Source organism: Oncorhynchus keta, chromosome 32, assembly GCF_023373465.1.
Source record: "Oncorhynchus keta strain PuntledgeMale-10-30-2019 chromosome 32, Oket_V2, whole genome shotgun sequence".
Lineage (NCBI taxonomy): Eukaryota > Metazoa > Chordata > Actinopteri > Salmoniformes > Salmonidae > Oncorhynchus > Oncorhynchus keta.
In genome coordinates, this window is record NC_068452.1 from 15,128,396 (window position 1) to 15,144,340 (window position 15,945).

General features: G+C 45.1%; 1 protein-coding gene across 4 annotated transcripts in view; it reads right to left on the reverse strand.

The window, feature by feature from the left end:
* Window positions 1–6,218: 6,218 nt before the first annotated feature.
* The window catches only part of LOC118365113 (pre-B-cell leukemia transcription factor 1-like), a 57,803-nt gene continuing 48,076 nt past the window's right edge, over window positions 6,219–15,945 (reverse strand). For 3 of the 4 annotated variants that reach the window (XM_052490690.1, XM_052490693.1, XM_052490694.1), the window contains 6 exons: window positions 12,053–12,300; window positions 11,644–11,834; window positions 11,381–11,516; window positions 10,915–11,071; window positions 7,778–7,864; window positions 6,219–7,569 (listed from right to left, as the gene is read on the reverse strand). In XM_052490690.1, coding sequence (XP_052346650.1) covers window positions 7,821–7,864; window positions 10,915–11,071; window positions 11,381–11,516; window positions 11,644–11,834; window positions 12,053–12,300 — 776 coding nt within the window. In that variant the 3' untranslated portion in view covers window positions 6,219–7,569; window positions 7,778–7,820. The remainder of the gene's footprint in view (window positions 7,570–7,777; window positions 7,865–10,914; window positions 11,072–11,380; window positions 11,517–11,643; window positions 11,835–12,052; window positions 12,301–15,945) is intronic. The other variant, XM_052490692.1, reaches the window with a different exon arrangement.

A 15,945-nucleotide genomic window follows, 5' to 3' on the forward strand; every position in this document is an offset into this window, starting at 1 on the left:
AACAAACTTAGGGAGGAGGCTTCTAATGTTGACATACATGAAACCAAGGCTTTTATGGTTACGGAAGTCAACAAATGAGAGTGCCTGGGGAATGGGAGTGGAGCTAGGCACTGCTGGGCCTGGATTAACCTGTACATCACCAGAGGAACAGAGGAGGAGTAGGATAAGTGCACCACTAAAGGCTATAATAACTGGTCTAGTATGTTCGGAACAGAGAGTTAAAGGAGCAGGTTTCTGGGCACGGTAGAATAGATTCAAGGCATAATGTACAGACATAGGTATGGTAGGATGTGAATACAGTGGAGGTAAACCTAGGCATTGAGTGACAATGAGAGAGAGATTGTCTCTAGAAACATAATTTAAACCAGGTGAGGTCACCGTATGTGTGGGAGGTGGAACTAAAGGGTTAGCTAAGGCATATTGAGCAGGGATAGAGGCTCTGCAGTGAAATAAGACAATCACTAACCAAAACAGCAATGGAGTAGGCATATTGACATTAGGGAGAGGCATGCGTAGCCGAGTGATCATAGGGGTCCAGTGAGTAGCTTGGTGAGCTGGAGACGATTCAGACAGCTAGCGGGCCGGGGCTAGCAAGCTAGCAGAGGGGCCTTAAAGGGACATCGCGACGGAAGAAGTCTGTTGAAGCCCCCGCGTGCAGTTACGTCGCCAGACAAGTCGTGATGGATCAGCAGGGCTCTGTGTAGTAAAAAGGGTCCAGGCCAATTGGCAAAATAGGTATAGTGACCCAAGAAATTGAGCCAACAGTTTGAAATGCTCTAGACAACTAGCAGGCCGCATCTAGCAGATGGGCATTTAGGTCGCGATGGGGGAGCCTGTTGAAAAACCTCTCCGGGCAGATTACGTCGGTAGTCTAGTCGTGATAGAACAGCGGTGCTCCATATCGGCAGTAAAAGGAGTTCAGGCCATTTGGCAAAATAGGCATTGTAGCCCAAGGAGTGGCTGATGGACCTCTTCAGCTAGCCGGGAGATGGGCCTAGCATAGGCTAGCTCCAGGCTAATTGGTACTTGCTGCAGGACAGAGACGTTAGCCAGGAGTGGCCACTCAGATAGCAGCTAGCTAGCTGGTTACTGGCCTAACGCTCCAACCAATAGGCTACCTGCCGCCTTTAGTGGCCCCAACTTTAGTGGCCTCCAGAGTGGCGCAGTGGTCTAAGGCATTACATTGCAGTGCCACCAGAGATTCTGGGTTTGAGCCCAGGTTCTGTCGCAGCCGGCCGCCACGGGGAGGTCCATGGGGCGACGCACAATTGCCCCAGCGTGGTTAGGGAGGGTTTGGCCGTCACGGATATCCTTCTCTCATCACGCACTAGCGACTCCTGTGGAGGGCCAGGCACAGTGCACGCTGACCAGGTTGCCAGGTGTACGGCGTTTCCTCCGACACAATGGTGTGGCTGGCTTCCGGGTTTGATGTGCGTTTGTGTGGCTTGGGAAATGACTGACAACACAGCTCTTAGCTCCCTCAGTAGATGCCTACTGGACAACTTTTGTTTGTATTGCTTTTAATCTTTTTAATTAATTAATCAAATTAACACTTTGTTATAGCTAGCTATTTATGTAGGTAGCTATCAGGTAAACACAATGATATGGTGTTTCGGAGGACGCATGGCTCTCGACCTTCGCCACTCCCGAGTCCGTACAGGAGTTGCAGCGATGAGACAAGACTAACTATTGGATATTGGATACCACGGAATTGGGGAGAAAAATACAAATTTGCTGTTAATCGCTCCACATCTACACTGAAGAAAAATATAAACCCACCATGTAAAGTGTTAGTCCAGTGTTTCATGAGCTGAAATAAAAGATCCCAGAAATGTTCCATACTCATAAAAAGCTTTTTTCTCTCAAATGTTGTGCACACATTTGTTAACATCCCTGTTAGTGAGCATTTCTCTTTGCCAAGATAATCGATCCACCTGACAGATGTGGCATGTCAAGAAGCATGATCATGACACAGGTGCACCTTGTGTGGGGGCCACTAAAATGTGCAATTTTGTCACACCACAGATGCCTAATATTTTGAGGGAGTTGGCATGACTGCAGGAACGCCCACCAGAGCTGTTGCCAGATGTTCATTTCTCTACCATGTCGTTTTAGAGAATTTCGCAGTACGTCCAACCACAGACCGCACGTGTGGTTTGCTGATGTCAAAGCTGTAAACAGAGTGCCCCATTGGTGGCGGTGGGGGTATGGGCAGGCAGGCATAAGCTCCGGACAACAAACACAATCGTATTTTAACGATGGCAATTTGAATGCACAGAGATACCGTGATGAGATTGTGAGGCCATCAGCTCATGTTTCAGCATGATAAAGCACAGCCCCATGTCACAAGGATCTGTACACAATTCTTGGAAGCTAAAAATATCCCAGTTCTTCCATGGCCTGCATACTCAGACATGTCACCCATAGAGCATGTTTGGGATGCTCTGGATCAACGTGTATGACCGCATGTTCCAGTTCCCACAATATCCAGCAACTTCACACACCATTGAAGAGAAGTGGGACAACATTCCACAAGCCACAATCAACAGTGAAGGAGATGTCGCACTGCATAAGACAAATGGTGATCACACCAGATACTGACTGGTTTTCTGTGACCAACAGATGCATATCTGTATTTCCTGTCATATGAAATCCATAGATTAGGGCCTAATTCATGTATTTTGACTTTCGTTATATGAACTGTCACTCAGTAAAATCTTTGAAATTGTTGCATGTTGCGTCCATAAATTTGTTCGAGGAAACTTGCAAGGAAGAATGAGAGAAAATCCCCAATCCAGATGTGCGAAGCTGATAGATACAGTGCCTTGCGAAAGTATTCGGCCCCCTTGAAATTTGTGACCTTTTGCCACATTTCAGGCTTCAAACATAAAGATATAAAACTATTTTTTGTGAAGAATCAACAACAAGTGGGACACAATCATTAAGTGGAACGACATTTATTGGATATTTCAAACTTTTTTAACAAATCAAAAACTGAAAAATTGGGCGTGCAAAATTATTCAGCCCCCTTAAGTTAATACTTTGTAGTGCCACCTTTTGCTGCGATTACATCTGTAAGTCGCTTGGGGTATGTCTCTCAGTTTTGCACATCGAGAGACTGACATTTTTTCCCATTCCTCCTTGCAAAACAGCTCGAGCTCAGTGAGGTTGGATGGAGAGCATTTGTGAACTAGCGTGGGGATATTGGGAAGCCTGGAATTTAAACTGAATATCACTGTTTCACCATTTACTTCAAAGGAAACTATAGTTGAAACTGTGATATTCGATTACGCATGCATATATTTAGAGTACGGCTGGTCCCGTGAATCGAACCCACAATCCTGGCATTGCAAGTGCCATGCTCCACCTTTACCAACTTAGCTAGAGGACCACTTATCAGGTTTCAAATCAAGTCCTCCTGCAGGTGTTTACAGGCTATTGTAAACTGGGTGGTTCAAGCCCTGAATGCTGACAGCCGTAGTATATCAGACTGTATACCACAGGTATGACAAAACCATTTATTTTTACTACTGTTACGTTGGTAACCAGTTTATAATAGCAATACGGCACCTCGGGGGTTTGTGATGTGGCTAATGTACCACAGCTAAGTGCTGTGTCCAGGATTAATTATACTTTGTGCTTAATTTGAGTGTTGAATACACACATTGCCAGAATACTGTGATTAGGTAAAATACCATTAAATGGTGTCATTATTTTATTTGTAAATATCACAAGAGCATAGATGTAGTGATAAAAATAAAACTCAACCAACCCCAAATAATGAAAAGCACAAATATTTTATTAGTTTTTTTCTTCTAATAAGGAGCACTACAACTTGTCATTCTTAATACTCGTTCTAGAACAATTCTAAAGTTGAGGTATAAAAAGGAGTTCATACACTCACAGGTCTTGAAACAGTGGGGTTTTATATACAAGAGAAACAGAGACAGAGGTAGAGAGAGACAAGGTGGTATTTAAAATACAGTGGGACAAAGAGGAAGAAATATACAAAGATAGTAATAAAACAAAAAATGACACATTACATTAAACCTTTTATCGTTTGATTTGGTGCTGTGGAATTCTACGGCCGCAGGTAGAATCAAAGAATTAGAATGGTAGAATCCTACAGTAGGTTGACTCAGTATTGGCTCAACCTGTGTAGCTCTATTTTTGCATTGAACTGTACTGTTGCTACAAAATACTGGGAGAACTCAAATTCACCAATGATAGGTAACCATATCAATGGGGTCAATCCTGAATAAATGGCTGAAATTAAATGGATGAGGGAAATCGAGGGATTTCTAAAATGTGTGTGAAGGACGTTTTCCCCCCAGCTGTTGAGGTAAGGGCTGATTTAAATGCATTCAAGATGGCCAACAATGGCTCTAGCATTAATTCAGGAGTAATTGCTAAAATACGGTTTCACAAATTCTCAAGTTCCAATTGGAATTTACACAGCACCAAACTACAATACCCATAACCCCAACACTGCAACCTCAACTAACAAATATCCCAAATTAAAATATGCAAATAATCACTACTCCAACCTCAGGAGAACGTTAATGACCAAACAACCAGGCAATTCACCCAAAAAGAAAAGCAAAAATAAAGCATTGGGTTTATAAAGAGAAAAACAAACATTCCACAATCTGTACAGTGACATCCATTTACGACTGGTAGAAAAAGACAGGAAGAGGGAGCTAATTTGGTGTAGTAGTGGCAGCATTATTTGTAAGTTATAATAAGCCATATGAAATGTTTAATAACAGTAAACAAGGACACTAATTTGGGTAATACAATATAAGAGCTCTCTGTAACGATGTCTGTATTTAACAAAACCCCAATTTACATTTAAAATGTCCGTATATCTGTTTAATATATAGAGTTTGTCCTTTCTTTATCAAAATGCCCGGTACTCTTAACAGGTGATGTATGATTGTAAAAAGAAAATGTAAAAAAGCTGATTTTAAACTACAAAGGAAATTAAAATCAGAGACTCTGATTTTACTCTAAAGACTACCTTGTTTATCATAAAACCAGTGCTGCCTTTTTGGTAAAAGTTATGAAGAACAGTAAAGCCTTTGCTGATTGGCCAAATCATAGGGCTAACCAATAGGACCCATTTTTACCAGCGGATTCTGAGATGGAGTCAAGGGAGAAAACATGCCTTCCCATGGAAGGCAACAATGTTCTGGCTCTCTGCGGCAACGATGCTCGGTCTCCACGGCACCAATACAATCAATTCTTTAGCACTGGTGTGACGGACATAAACCCCCCCATATTACCCCAAACTCAAATGCCATGAGGCCTGACAAAACCATTAAAAAAAGTACAAATACAATTCCCTCTACCAAAACGGGAGACTTTTTATTCACCAACTTTATGGTGTGAAATATAATCATCATAATTACATTATTGATAACTGGTATTTTTGGTACGATGCAAAGTTCTAGTGTGGCCTGTGAGCTAAACAGATTTATGAGTAGATGCTACTTTTCAAGCCCTGTCTGGACTGGGGACTTCCACCAGAGTCCTGTTCAGTAGGGCACAACGTAGCAAAACGGTTTGTGACCAAAAAAACGTATCCCTATTGGCTAAGTTCAGGCAGTAGCATCTCCCCATATCACTCGGTTTTAAAAAGGTTTTCGCCCTACTGAACAATACCCTGCTAGTGGTGAGGCCACAGTTGTTAAATACACCAAAGAAGAACTGATAAAAAAAAATGAAGGCTGAATCTACACTAGATGTACTCCATAACCTCTTTGTGACTTCACGCACTTCAGTGCATTTCGCACACCCCAGGAATGTTCTGATCCAGAGAACGTTTGGTGGAGTATAAACCCAGGGTCCTATTCATTAGTGTACACCGTACGCTAAATATTTTGCACCGTAGCAAAAATGTATAGCAACGGCAAACGAAAACAAGCATTTCTTGTTGGACAAATTCAGGTAAGTCGCTCCCCGTTTCAGCCAGTTTCGTTCCAAATGAATACAGCCCAGCCTCACTCCATAAGGCTGGGCCGTATTTATTAAGACATCCCGACTGAGACATCTGAGAACTCTGTACATATAGCATAACGCATCTACTCCTTTTTGGTCTGTGTCTTTGAGAAAACAAAAGTGAAGAAGCTAAATAACTTGAATATTTAAATGAGACCTATCACTGAACACCTAAAAAAAGCCTACATGCATTGGAAGACTGTCACAAATATCCCCCCCAATGACATAGCTATCTCTGCCCCAAAACATATTTCATCCCATCCATTTCACCGTCCCAACACCACATTTAGGTTCTATCAACAAAATGTGTTTATTTGGTGGCTGGTGCATATCTTTGTGAAACAACGTTAGGCGAAAAAAAAGAAGAGCTACAATCAACTAAAAGTAGTTGACAGACAGAGGAAAATAACATCTACAAAGAGTCTATAGCTTTTGCTGACTAAGCGAAGGGGGACGCAATAGAAACGACCTCTGGAGGACTAAAGAGGATCGTTCATTTCGCCACTGCCTTCATCTTCAGTCCTGTCCTCCAGCCTACTGTATGCTCAACTCCCCAGAACTACTGTCACCGGGTTGAAGCACCTGGAAAAAGGTGCAAAAGTTTGTGCTTGACAGATCTGTGTCCATGTTCCATATGAGGGGTTGTAAAAGGTGGGTGGTGTGTGCATATCTGACCTATAAAGCACTCACTTAAAAATCTTCCCCCCAAACTGAAAGCATCAGCATACTAAAAGATGGAAGGTGTCTGTGTTACTAGTTTGTTCTCAGAGGAATAGAAGGAGGGTGACAATTATCAGGTTTGGGGAATGAGAGAGGACGTCACTTTGGTACAAGCAAGGTGAGCAGAGCTCGTCTTGTGATCCCTTTCGCCACAGCGCCTGGCGTTAGTGTGTGTGTGACCACAATCACATGCATCAACACCAGAACCTCACAGGGGACAGGTAATGGACAGGCTGTGAACACGAGTTGACATGAACATATACACAGGTACACACAACGTAGCAAAACGGTTTGTGACCAAAAAAACGTATCCCTATTGGCTAAGTTCAGGCAGTAGCATCTCCCCATATCACTCGGTTTTAAAAAGGTTTTCGCCCTACTGAACAATACCCTGCTAGTGGTGAGTCAGTCATCAGTGATCATCACCTGCCCTACACAGCCAGGTTGGTTGGGTTAGTAGTTCCCCAAAGGTCCTGGAGGCGGCGAGGGGTTATGATGTCATGATCAGGCGCCAGTCAGTCTCCTCCCTAAAATTCATTATGAAGACAAAGGAGCCTCCAGAATTTCTGTAGGATGGAAGGAAGGTAAATGTCTTCTGTTCACTTGTCCATCTTAACAGTCCACAGAAGTGTGTGTACAGCGCCTGGCATGAGTTGCCCAGTCCGGACTGAGTGAAAGGGGGGGTAAATGGGTAGTGGTCAGAGCAGACCCCAAAAGAAAGCTGTCTCTGGGGTGGAAGAAACAGGGGGGGGTGTCTCAGTTGGATGTGTCAGAGTGAACGCTGCCAGGGGGACCTGGTAGAGAGGTGACGGAGGGGGGTTGGGTGTTGTCCTGCCAGCTGTTGCTAGGCTAGAAGTAAAGAACCAGGATAGAAAAACAAAGACAGTTTTGTTTCACTTGTTAATACAGGTGTGTTGTGACCCTAGTAAAATCCACTTGTAAAACACTGCAAATTACATTTGCCTGGACTAGAAATACTTGGTTGATAGGCATGCATTTCTTTCGGTCTAAATAAAAGGGATACAAAAAGAAAGACAATTAGGAAGATTTGACTCACGTCGAGGCGGCGTGGGATGTAGAGTGAGCTAGTGGTCAACTCCTCATAGCCTGCCGTCAGGTGTGTAGCACGGTGCAGGGTATCCACCTGGAGGGAGACAAGACAGGCGCCATCAGGCGAGATGCATGCACACACACATACTTTCCTTGTTTTTACTATCCTTGGGGGGAATTTTAGGTCCCCACAAGCATAGAAGAACACCCCCACACACACGACATGGGTTCAAAAATAATTTGTTTCCTTTCAAATACTTTGTGCATGTTTGGAAGATAACATTTGAACCCAGGTCTGGCACGCACACAAACGTACTTGCGGATCAATCAGGGGATAGTGTCACAAACACAGGTGGTCATGAAAGGAACTTTAAAGCTTCCACAAACCTCTGCTGTATCTGTCAACGCAAAAGCAGCATGGCTCTTGGTTCGGACTTCTGGTTCCCTACTAGCTAACCTCTAATCACTTGTCTGTACAACCCTCACTTTGGGTTCATATCTGCCTCTCTGCCGTCACAAAACACTGCCTACCGTCCGGTTAGCCAGGGAGAATCTCAAAATTGCATTTGTCCTCTCCTCGCCTCCTTATCAAAACCTCTCTCTGGGATGAGAAAGCCAGCGGTCTCTCCCCTCTGACATTCTCCTCCAATGGGTTTTGAGAAGGATGCGAGGGGAGCGGCGGACACGACGACTCAAGGAAAGGATTTTCCCTCAGCCTCTCTGACACTGACCGTCAGGCTGTTTACAGCAGAAATCTGTGGATCCTCTGCAACAACAAAAGTGCACTTCCACAGGTTTACAAACAGAACAGTGATGAGGTGGAGGGCAACAACAACAACAACGGCAGAGTAATGGGGGAGTAGAGGGGGCCTTAGGCTTCCGTGGTGACAGGATGGAGAGAGATAGCAATGGGCTGCATGCGTCCAAAACGGCACCATCTCTCTCAAAAGTAGTGCACTACATAGGGAATAGGGTGCCATTTGGAGAAGCAAATGTGGACATAGAGCGATGAAATGGATGGATAAATAACTGGGGGAGAATGGTAAGGTAGGCACACCAAAGGCTTAACTGAAACAAGGTTATGTGGAGGGGGCTGGAGAGAGAGGGGAGGAGGGTCAAAATGCACCACGAGGTGTGTTTCTCTACTAAGTGGACCAGGGATAGGAGGTCTTCGGTTGGGTGTTAAAGAATCAGGGGTGATGCTAGGGCAGGGGTGAGGAGAGGGAGGTTGGGGTCATCATAGCTAGTATGAAACCTCCCCAAAATGCCCTGTTTTTTTTCTTCTTCCAGAAATCTTGTTTGAACAAATTCCAGGATTGCCTTCACAATTCACTCCTGATTCCAGAAATCCTCCAACCATGATTTCACGAAAACCAGGACATTTTGGGAACATTACAGGAATTGTGCAACCCTATAGGGACTTGGTTGGAGGGGGTTGTGGTTGGGGCATTGAGGCAGGCTTTCCTAGAGGTCCTCTGTGCCTACCTGGGGCTGCAGAGAGGGGGCGATGTTGAGGACGGCCTCCCCAGCCCCGTTGAGGTTCGAGGGGTGCAGGCCAAGGTAGGCAGCAGCTGCAGCGTCGCCTGCATGAGACAAGCTGTATGACCCCGACGACCCTGCAGGCAACACACGCTGTGTCAGCCAATCAGGCATCTCAGTGTGGTTCTGTCAGCCAAATCAGGCACCGTAGTGTGCCAGGGGTCAGAGATCACAGTTCAACCAGGAAGTTAAAGGACACTGGCTTTTGAAAAGCCATACCCGTGCTCACAAACCGTTTGCTAGTGTTGAAAACATGAGGATTGTGGACCACAGTCAGAGTATTTAGAATGGGTTGAGCAGTGAATTAGTCCCTCATGACACAGCCTTCTGGGTGCCAAGATGATCCAATACATGTACAGATGGATCCTCAATTCCCAACTTCTTCACATTGCTGTGAATTAAGTATGAGACGAGCGCAGGAGAATATAAAAATGGCCAAACTATAGGCCAACTGCAACTTTCTTGTTTGAAACGGACCAAAATCAAGACAACACAAATGTCTTATTAGATGAAAAAACGCAGGTCAACATTTTAGTTACACTGTAACAAGTGAGCATCATAAAGTGGAAGTCAGACATTTTCAGTTGGCAAGTCTTGAGTCCTAACACTCGACAGTCCACCAGCGAGCTGTAATCTTACTGCGGTAGAGGCAGACCATAGAAATAGAATCCAGATAATAGATTCTATTTCCATGAGGCAGGCATACAGCACAGCTCACAATGACTGAATGGTACATCACCTACCTGCTCCTGTCTGCTTCCTGAGCAAATAGGGGTAGCTGGTACATAAGGGTGCGTGTGTGTGCTTGCGTGTGTGTATACTGTACACTAGTGTGTGTGTCTGTATTCTGTACACTCGTGTGTGTGTGTGTGTGTGTGTGTGTGTGTGTGTGTGTGTGTGTGTGTGTGTGTGTGTATACTGTACACTAATGTAAAGGTGTGCTGGCTGCTACATAAAGACAGTTTGCAGTAGTAGTAGGCTAAATAAATAATGTTAAAATGATGACATCGAAAGAGGAAGTGGTGAAATTGAACAGAGACCATTCAGAAAAGAAAAAAACACATTGGTTAGTGATTGGAATTGGATGTATGATCAGATCGTGGATGACGGTCATTTCCTACTATGAGTTATTGCTTAGGGCATCTTTGATGCTGCTGAGTCAAGATACATTTAACCCTGAAAATGACCACTTTCTACAACAATAAAGCAACTTTTAACAAGGAAATTATCAATCTGGCTCAAAGTAAGATAGTGTAAATAATCTCTCCTCTATAGAAAACCTGTGAGCGCAATAACATCACAGCAACGCATCAGACACCAAACAAGCAGAAGAACAGTAGGAAAGTCTGATGGAGAGCCAGACAGAGGCATACAGCCAGACAGAGCGAGCCAGACAGAGAGAGTTCTCGTTCCATGCATGTGGTTCTACACTTCTGCCAGTGTGCATGAACGACACTGTGTGGTCTACACTTCTGCCAGTGTGTATGAACTACACTGTGTGTGTGTAATAGCATGAACATCAGCTGATTGGTGTGAGGAGGCAGGGTGAGTGAGATATGGATGGAGGGGTGGGGGTCAGGGGTGGTTGGAAGGGGCACACGGTACCTGAGTTGGGCGTCGCCGGAGAGTTAGCCTGGCTAGCCTGCGCCGACACGCTGGCAGCATCCACCGCTGTTTTAACTGCGTAGAGGTTCGCTTCCTCCTGGAACTTACCAATGTTCTTCTTGTACCGTATTCTCTTGTTGCCGAACCAATTAGATACCTGAGGGGGAGACGGATAGACCAGTGTATTAGTCAGTGTTTCCCTTAGATTTCTTTCCAGGGTTGTATTCATCAGTGCACACCGTAGCACAAGGTTTCCCAACGGAAAACGAAAACAAGCGTTCTTACTGGAAAATGTCAGGTAGTCCATCTCCGTTTCAGTATATTTTCAGTCACCTGACACTTTCAATTGAAACCAAATAATTTTAGGCAGGGGAACCGGCCCCCCACCTATAGATTAGAAGGGGAAAAGCTGGTTTCAGTACTGATAAGTCCACTGACAGCAGAAGCGTGTTGTGCGGTATGGTACCTGTGAGACCGTGATGGCACACTTCTTGGCCAGCTCTTCTTTGGCCTCCTCACTGGGGTAGGGATTAGACAGGTGGGAGTAGAAGTACTCGTTCAGCACCTCTGTAGCCTGCTTGTTGAAGTTACGCCTCTTACGCCTGACAGAGACATCGATACGATACGAGACAGTCAGTCAGACAATATTCATAATCTCGGAACAATTTTAAAACACGCTGCAGATTACAAATGAAATTACTGCAAAACTCTTGAAAAGCACACACGGACCTGGCGTCGAGGAATCTGGAGCGTAGAATCATGACGGCCTCGCAGGTGCTCTGTTTGAGCTGCATCTGGATGGAGCTGAACTTGCGGTGGATGATGGCCACCATGCGCTCGATCTCCTTGGGAGAGATGGGCCGCGTGCGACTCTGCTCCCTCAGCAGGTTCATCACGTGGTTGGTGAACTCACTGCACGCCTGGGGTGTAGGGCGGAGGAAGAGAAGGCGAGGAGGAGGAGAAGGAGGGAGAGATGGGACTTTCAAAACAAATTTGAAACTTAAATTCAGTTATACAAAATAATACAAATTCTCAGGAACACACTAATCTTTGAAGGAGAGAGAAATGTGTGTGCTGTTCCTATTTCTCCAGCTTAGATTGGGAAATCTGTGTAAATGAGTCTCTCCCTCTCTCCTACCTGTTCATATTTCTCCAGCTCAGAGTGGTAGATCTGTCTGATCTGTGCCAGCTTGGCTCTGTAGTCTGAGTGTTCGATGCCGCCGTCGGCACCGGGTGACCCTCCTGCTGCTGCTGCGGCCGCAGCTGCTGCAGCCGAGCCCCCGCCCTTCTCCGGGCCAGACACGCCCTCGGCCAGCAGCATGTTGTCCAGGCGCATGATCTGGGGGTCTGGGGGGTCCTCATCCTGAATGCCTCGGATACTCAGCACTTGAGGCGGAAAAAAAGAATAAATTCAATATATCAAATCAATCAGGCATTAAGGACAAAAAGGGAACACCATGTCTCAACTGCAACGTCAGGCTCATTCAGATTCAACCCCCTTTTTTCCCTTCTATAAAAAAAAAAAAATTATATTTAACTTGGCAAGTCAGTTAAGAACTCAACAAATTCTTATTTTCAATGACTGCCTCGGAACGGTGGGTTAACTGCCTGTTCAGGGGCAGAACAACAGATATGTACCATGTCAGCGCGGGGATTTGAACTTGCAGCCTTCCGGTTACTAGTCCAACAATCTAACCACTAAGCTACCCTGCCACCCCTTATCCTAACCTAGACACTTAAAGTAGATCTGAGGAAGTTGGATAGGTATAGGCAATATGGTAGTAAAACTGTCAGTAAAAGCTGTCAAAACAACCCTGCCAATTCTCTCGTCACTTAGCTATTGGTCACAAATGGAACCCTAAAAGTTGTGCACTATAAAAGGGGATAGGGTTCTTAATTAGCAGTACCCTATTCTAACACCAGGTGGCAGGGTGGCGCCTCAGTGGCAGGCTGCCAGTACAGAGCAGAGGGAGGCAGGCAGGCAGCAGCAATGTGAGACATGGGCGGAGTAATGGGAGTGCATGCGCTGTCACTACAAGCTCGGCTGGCCATAAGTACAGCTTTCAGCCCGCTCCGCTATTCCACTGTATTAAACCCAGGACCTCTGTCAGCCCCCAGCCATGCACTCATCTCTCTCTCTCTCTCTTACAGATAGACACACACACACGGAGGTACACAGTACACCCAGGTGCAAAAACACGCGTACACACTGCTCTCAATGCACACAGACTGCTATACACAAACTTGACTCACAGCCTTTGTTTTAACACAATCATGCTATAACTGTACATTGCCCTTTCAAGCAACTATGGTCAATGTGCAAACGAACCAGGCAAGCATCTTGGCTTGGCTCAGTAGAGTGAAGGGGGTATAAGGGGCCTGTAGCGCTCCTGTACTAAAAGCCAAGACCAGTAGCTCTCGGAGCCTGTTCTGTCCAACTTACTGTTCTGCTGCTAACAGTACAGGAATATATTCTGAACAAAAACATGTAAAAGTGTTGGCCTCATGTTTCATGAGCTGAAATAATTGAGAAATAAGCTTTTTGTGCATATGGAACATTTCTGGATCTTTTGTGTGCACAAATGTCTTTACATTCCCGTTTGTGAGCATTCCTCCTTCATCAAGATAATCCATCCACCTGACAGGTGTGGCATATCAAGAAGTTGATTAAAGAGCATGGTAATTACACAGGTGCACCTTGTGCTGGGGGCAATAAAAGGCCACTAAAAATGTGCGGTTGTGTCACAGAACACAGATGTCTCAAGTCGAGGGAGCGTGCAATTGGCATGTTGACTGCAGGAATGTCCACCAGAGCTGCTGACAGAAAATGTAATGTTCATTTCTCTACTATAAGCCGCATCCGTTGTTTAAGAAAATTTGGCAGTACGCCCAAATGGCCTCACAACCGCAGAACACGTGAAACAACGCCAGCCCAGGATCTCCACATGAGTCTTCTCCACCCGCAGGATCATCTGAGACCAGCCATCCGGACACCCTCTGCCCTCCCAGGCCCATCCATGGCTGCGCCCCTGTCCATTCATGTGAAATCCATAGATTACGGCCTAATGAATTCATTTCAATTGCCTGATTTCCTTATATGAACTGTAAATCCGTGAAATTGTTGCATATCGCTTTTATATTTTTGTTCAGTATATAAACGTGTGTGTGTATGTCGACGGGGTTGGGTACAGCTGGAGACACATTTCCCTCTTGCATGGATTAATAAAGTATTTTTGTTAAAGCCATTACTAGCAGCTGTAAATGCCTTGTTCTGTACAGCTTACAGTTCTGGAACAGAGGAAAAACAGGACAATTCTATTTCTACCAGCTTTGTTCTCTCTGGGTTACCACAGCCACGAGAGAGAGTTATGCTGAACAGTAAAATGCATCATCTGGGATATTTCCTGCAGTTCAATGTTAATGATATAGGCCTACCCATTGATTCTTGAAAAGTATACACAACCAAGTGGCAGGGTTGCTGTTGGACTACAACACAAACTCTGGATTGTGGCTTTAACATGTAGTTACTGAACACTTGAGGTAAGGATGTTTGCACAATAAAGTCAGTATCCCATCTTTTAGTGTACTACTTTAAAGTGCATCCTAACAATTCTGCCCACTCTCTCCCCCATCAGTCTTCACATCCCCTAAACAATGCTCTCTCTTCTCTTAACTTCTATCCAAATTTCCCTCCTTTTCTATAAACTTTTTTCCTCCCCTGCTGTTGCCCTCCTTTTTCTTGTTCCCTCTTGCCTGTTGTTTTCACCATCTAGATCCGCTTTCTCTCGGTTCTCTCCGAGACACATTCCTTCTCTGTTGCTCCCCCTCTCATGGCTCAGGAATGTAGCAGACCCAGCGGACTGAACGAATGACCCCGATTGGCCCATCCCTCTCCCTCCTTTTCTCTCCCTCTCAACTAACAAAGCTGTACTTAGTACTTATAGGCTAGTTAGAGAGAAAGTGCTTTTAAGATGTGTATGCAACTACTTCCTACGTTTTCTAAAATTTGGTGTGTGCTGGTCTGAGTAGATTGCTTTAATAGTGTTAGAGGATTAGCCTGCGTGTGCGTGTGCGTGTGTGTAGAAGTCAGTGTGAGCTGTCCGGTCCCAGACACTGTTCCATACTAACCATTTCCCGATCCAGCCGAGGCAGCAGCCAGTGCAATACACTAGAGGCTCAGAATATTCATCAGACATCGGCTCAAAAAACTTGAAATAGTATTTGTTACCTAACAAATATTTTAGTTGCGCTTGACTGAGCTTGTGTAGACCAACAACGCCAATGGAATAGTCCCAAAGGTACAAACCCCACCCATCTAGCACTCCAGGCAAAACACACTTAATAAAAGAAATGTGCTTTTGATCAGGTAGTGTTATACATGGATGCATTGGTCATAGGAGTAGCCAACTGACCTACAGCCCAAAGGGTCTCCCCTCCATCCGGCCCCAACCTCTCTGCTGAGACACACCCTCCCACCCGGCATTATTATAGCCCCCAGCTGTAGCCCCTAATGACCTCAAATTCCACTAATTACTACAATTATTAAGCTGTGATTTCTGACAATCACACACACAAAACTATTAGGGCCGATGCACTCAGTACTGAGCAGTCGTAATGCATTTTCCAATAAAGCAATAAGGAGCTCGTGTTTGCGGCCACAATACAATTCTATAGTAAAAACCACACAATAACACCCTTAGGCAGGTTATGTGGCATTTTTTTTTTTTTCACCAGAGACTGGCAGGGAGAAGAGAAGAGGCACAAGGCGAGAAATAGAGGAGAGCTACAGCCATACTATGAAATATTCAGGCTCTCCAGCTGGGGTTTCCACTGCATACATAATCCCGAAGCTCATTTCTGCCTGACAGCCAAAATCGCTATGCTGTGTCGTAGACACACCTGGTTTCTGCACACAGGCTAGAACACAATTGTGCGTTGTAGACCTAGTAGGTAGCGCAGGTAGGTAGCTACACACCCACTCTCTAGGCCCCTCAAACTCAACTCTGGAGTTCAAAGCCAGTTCCACTGCAT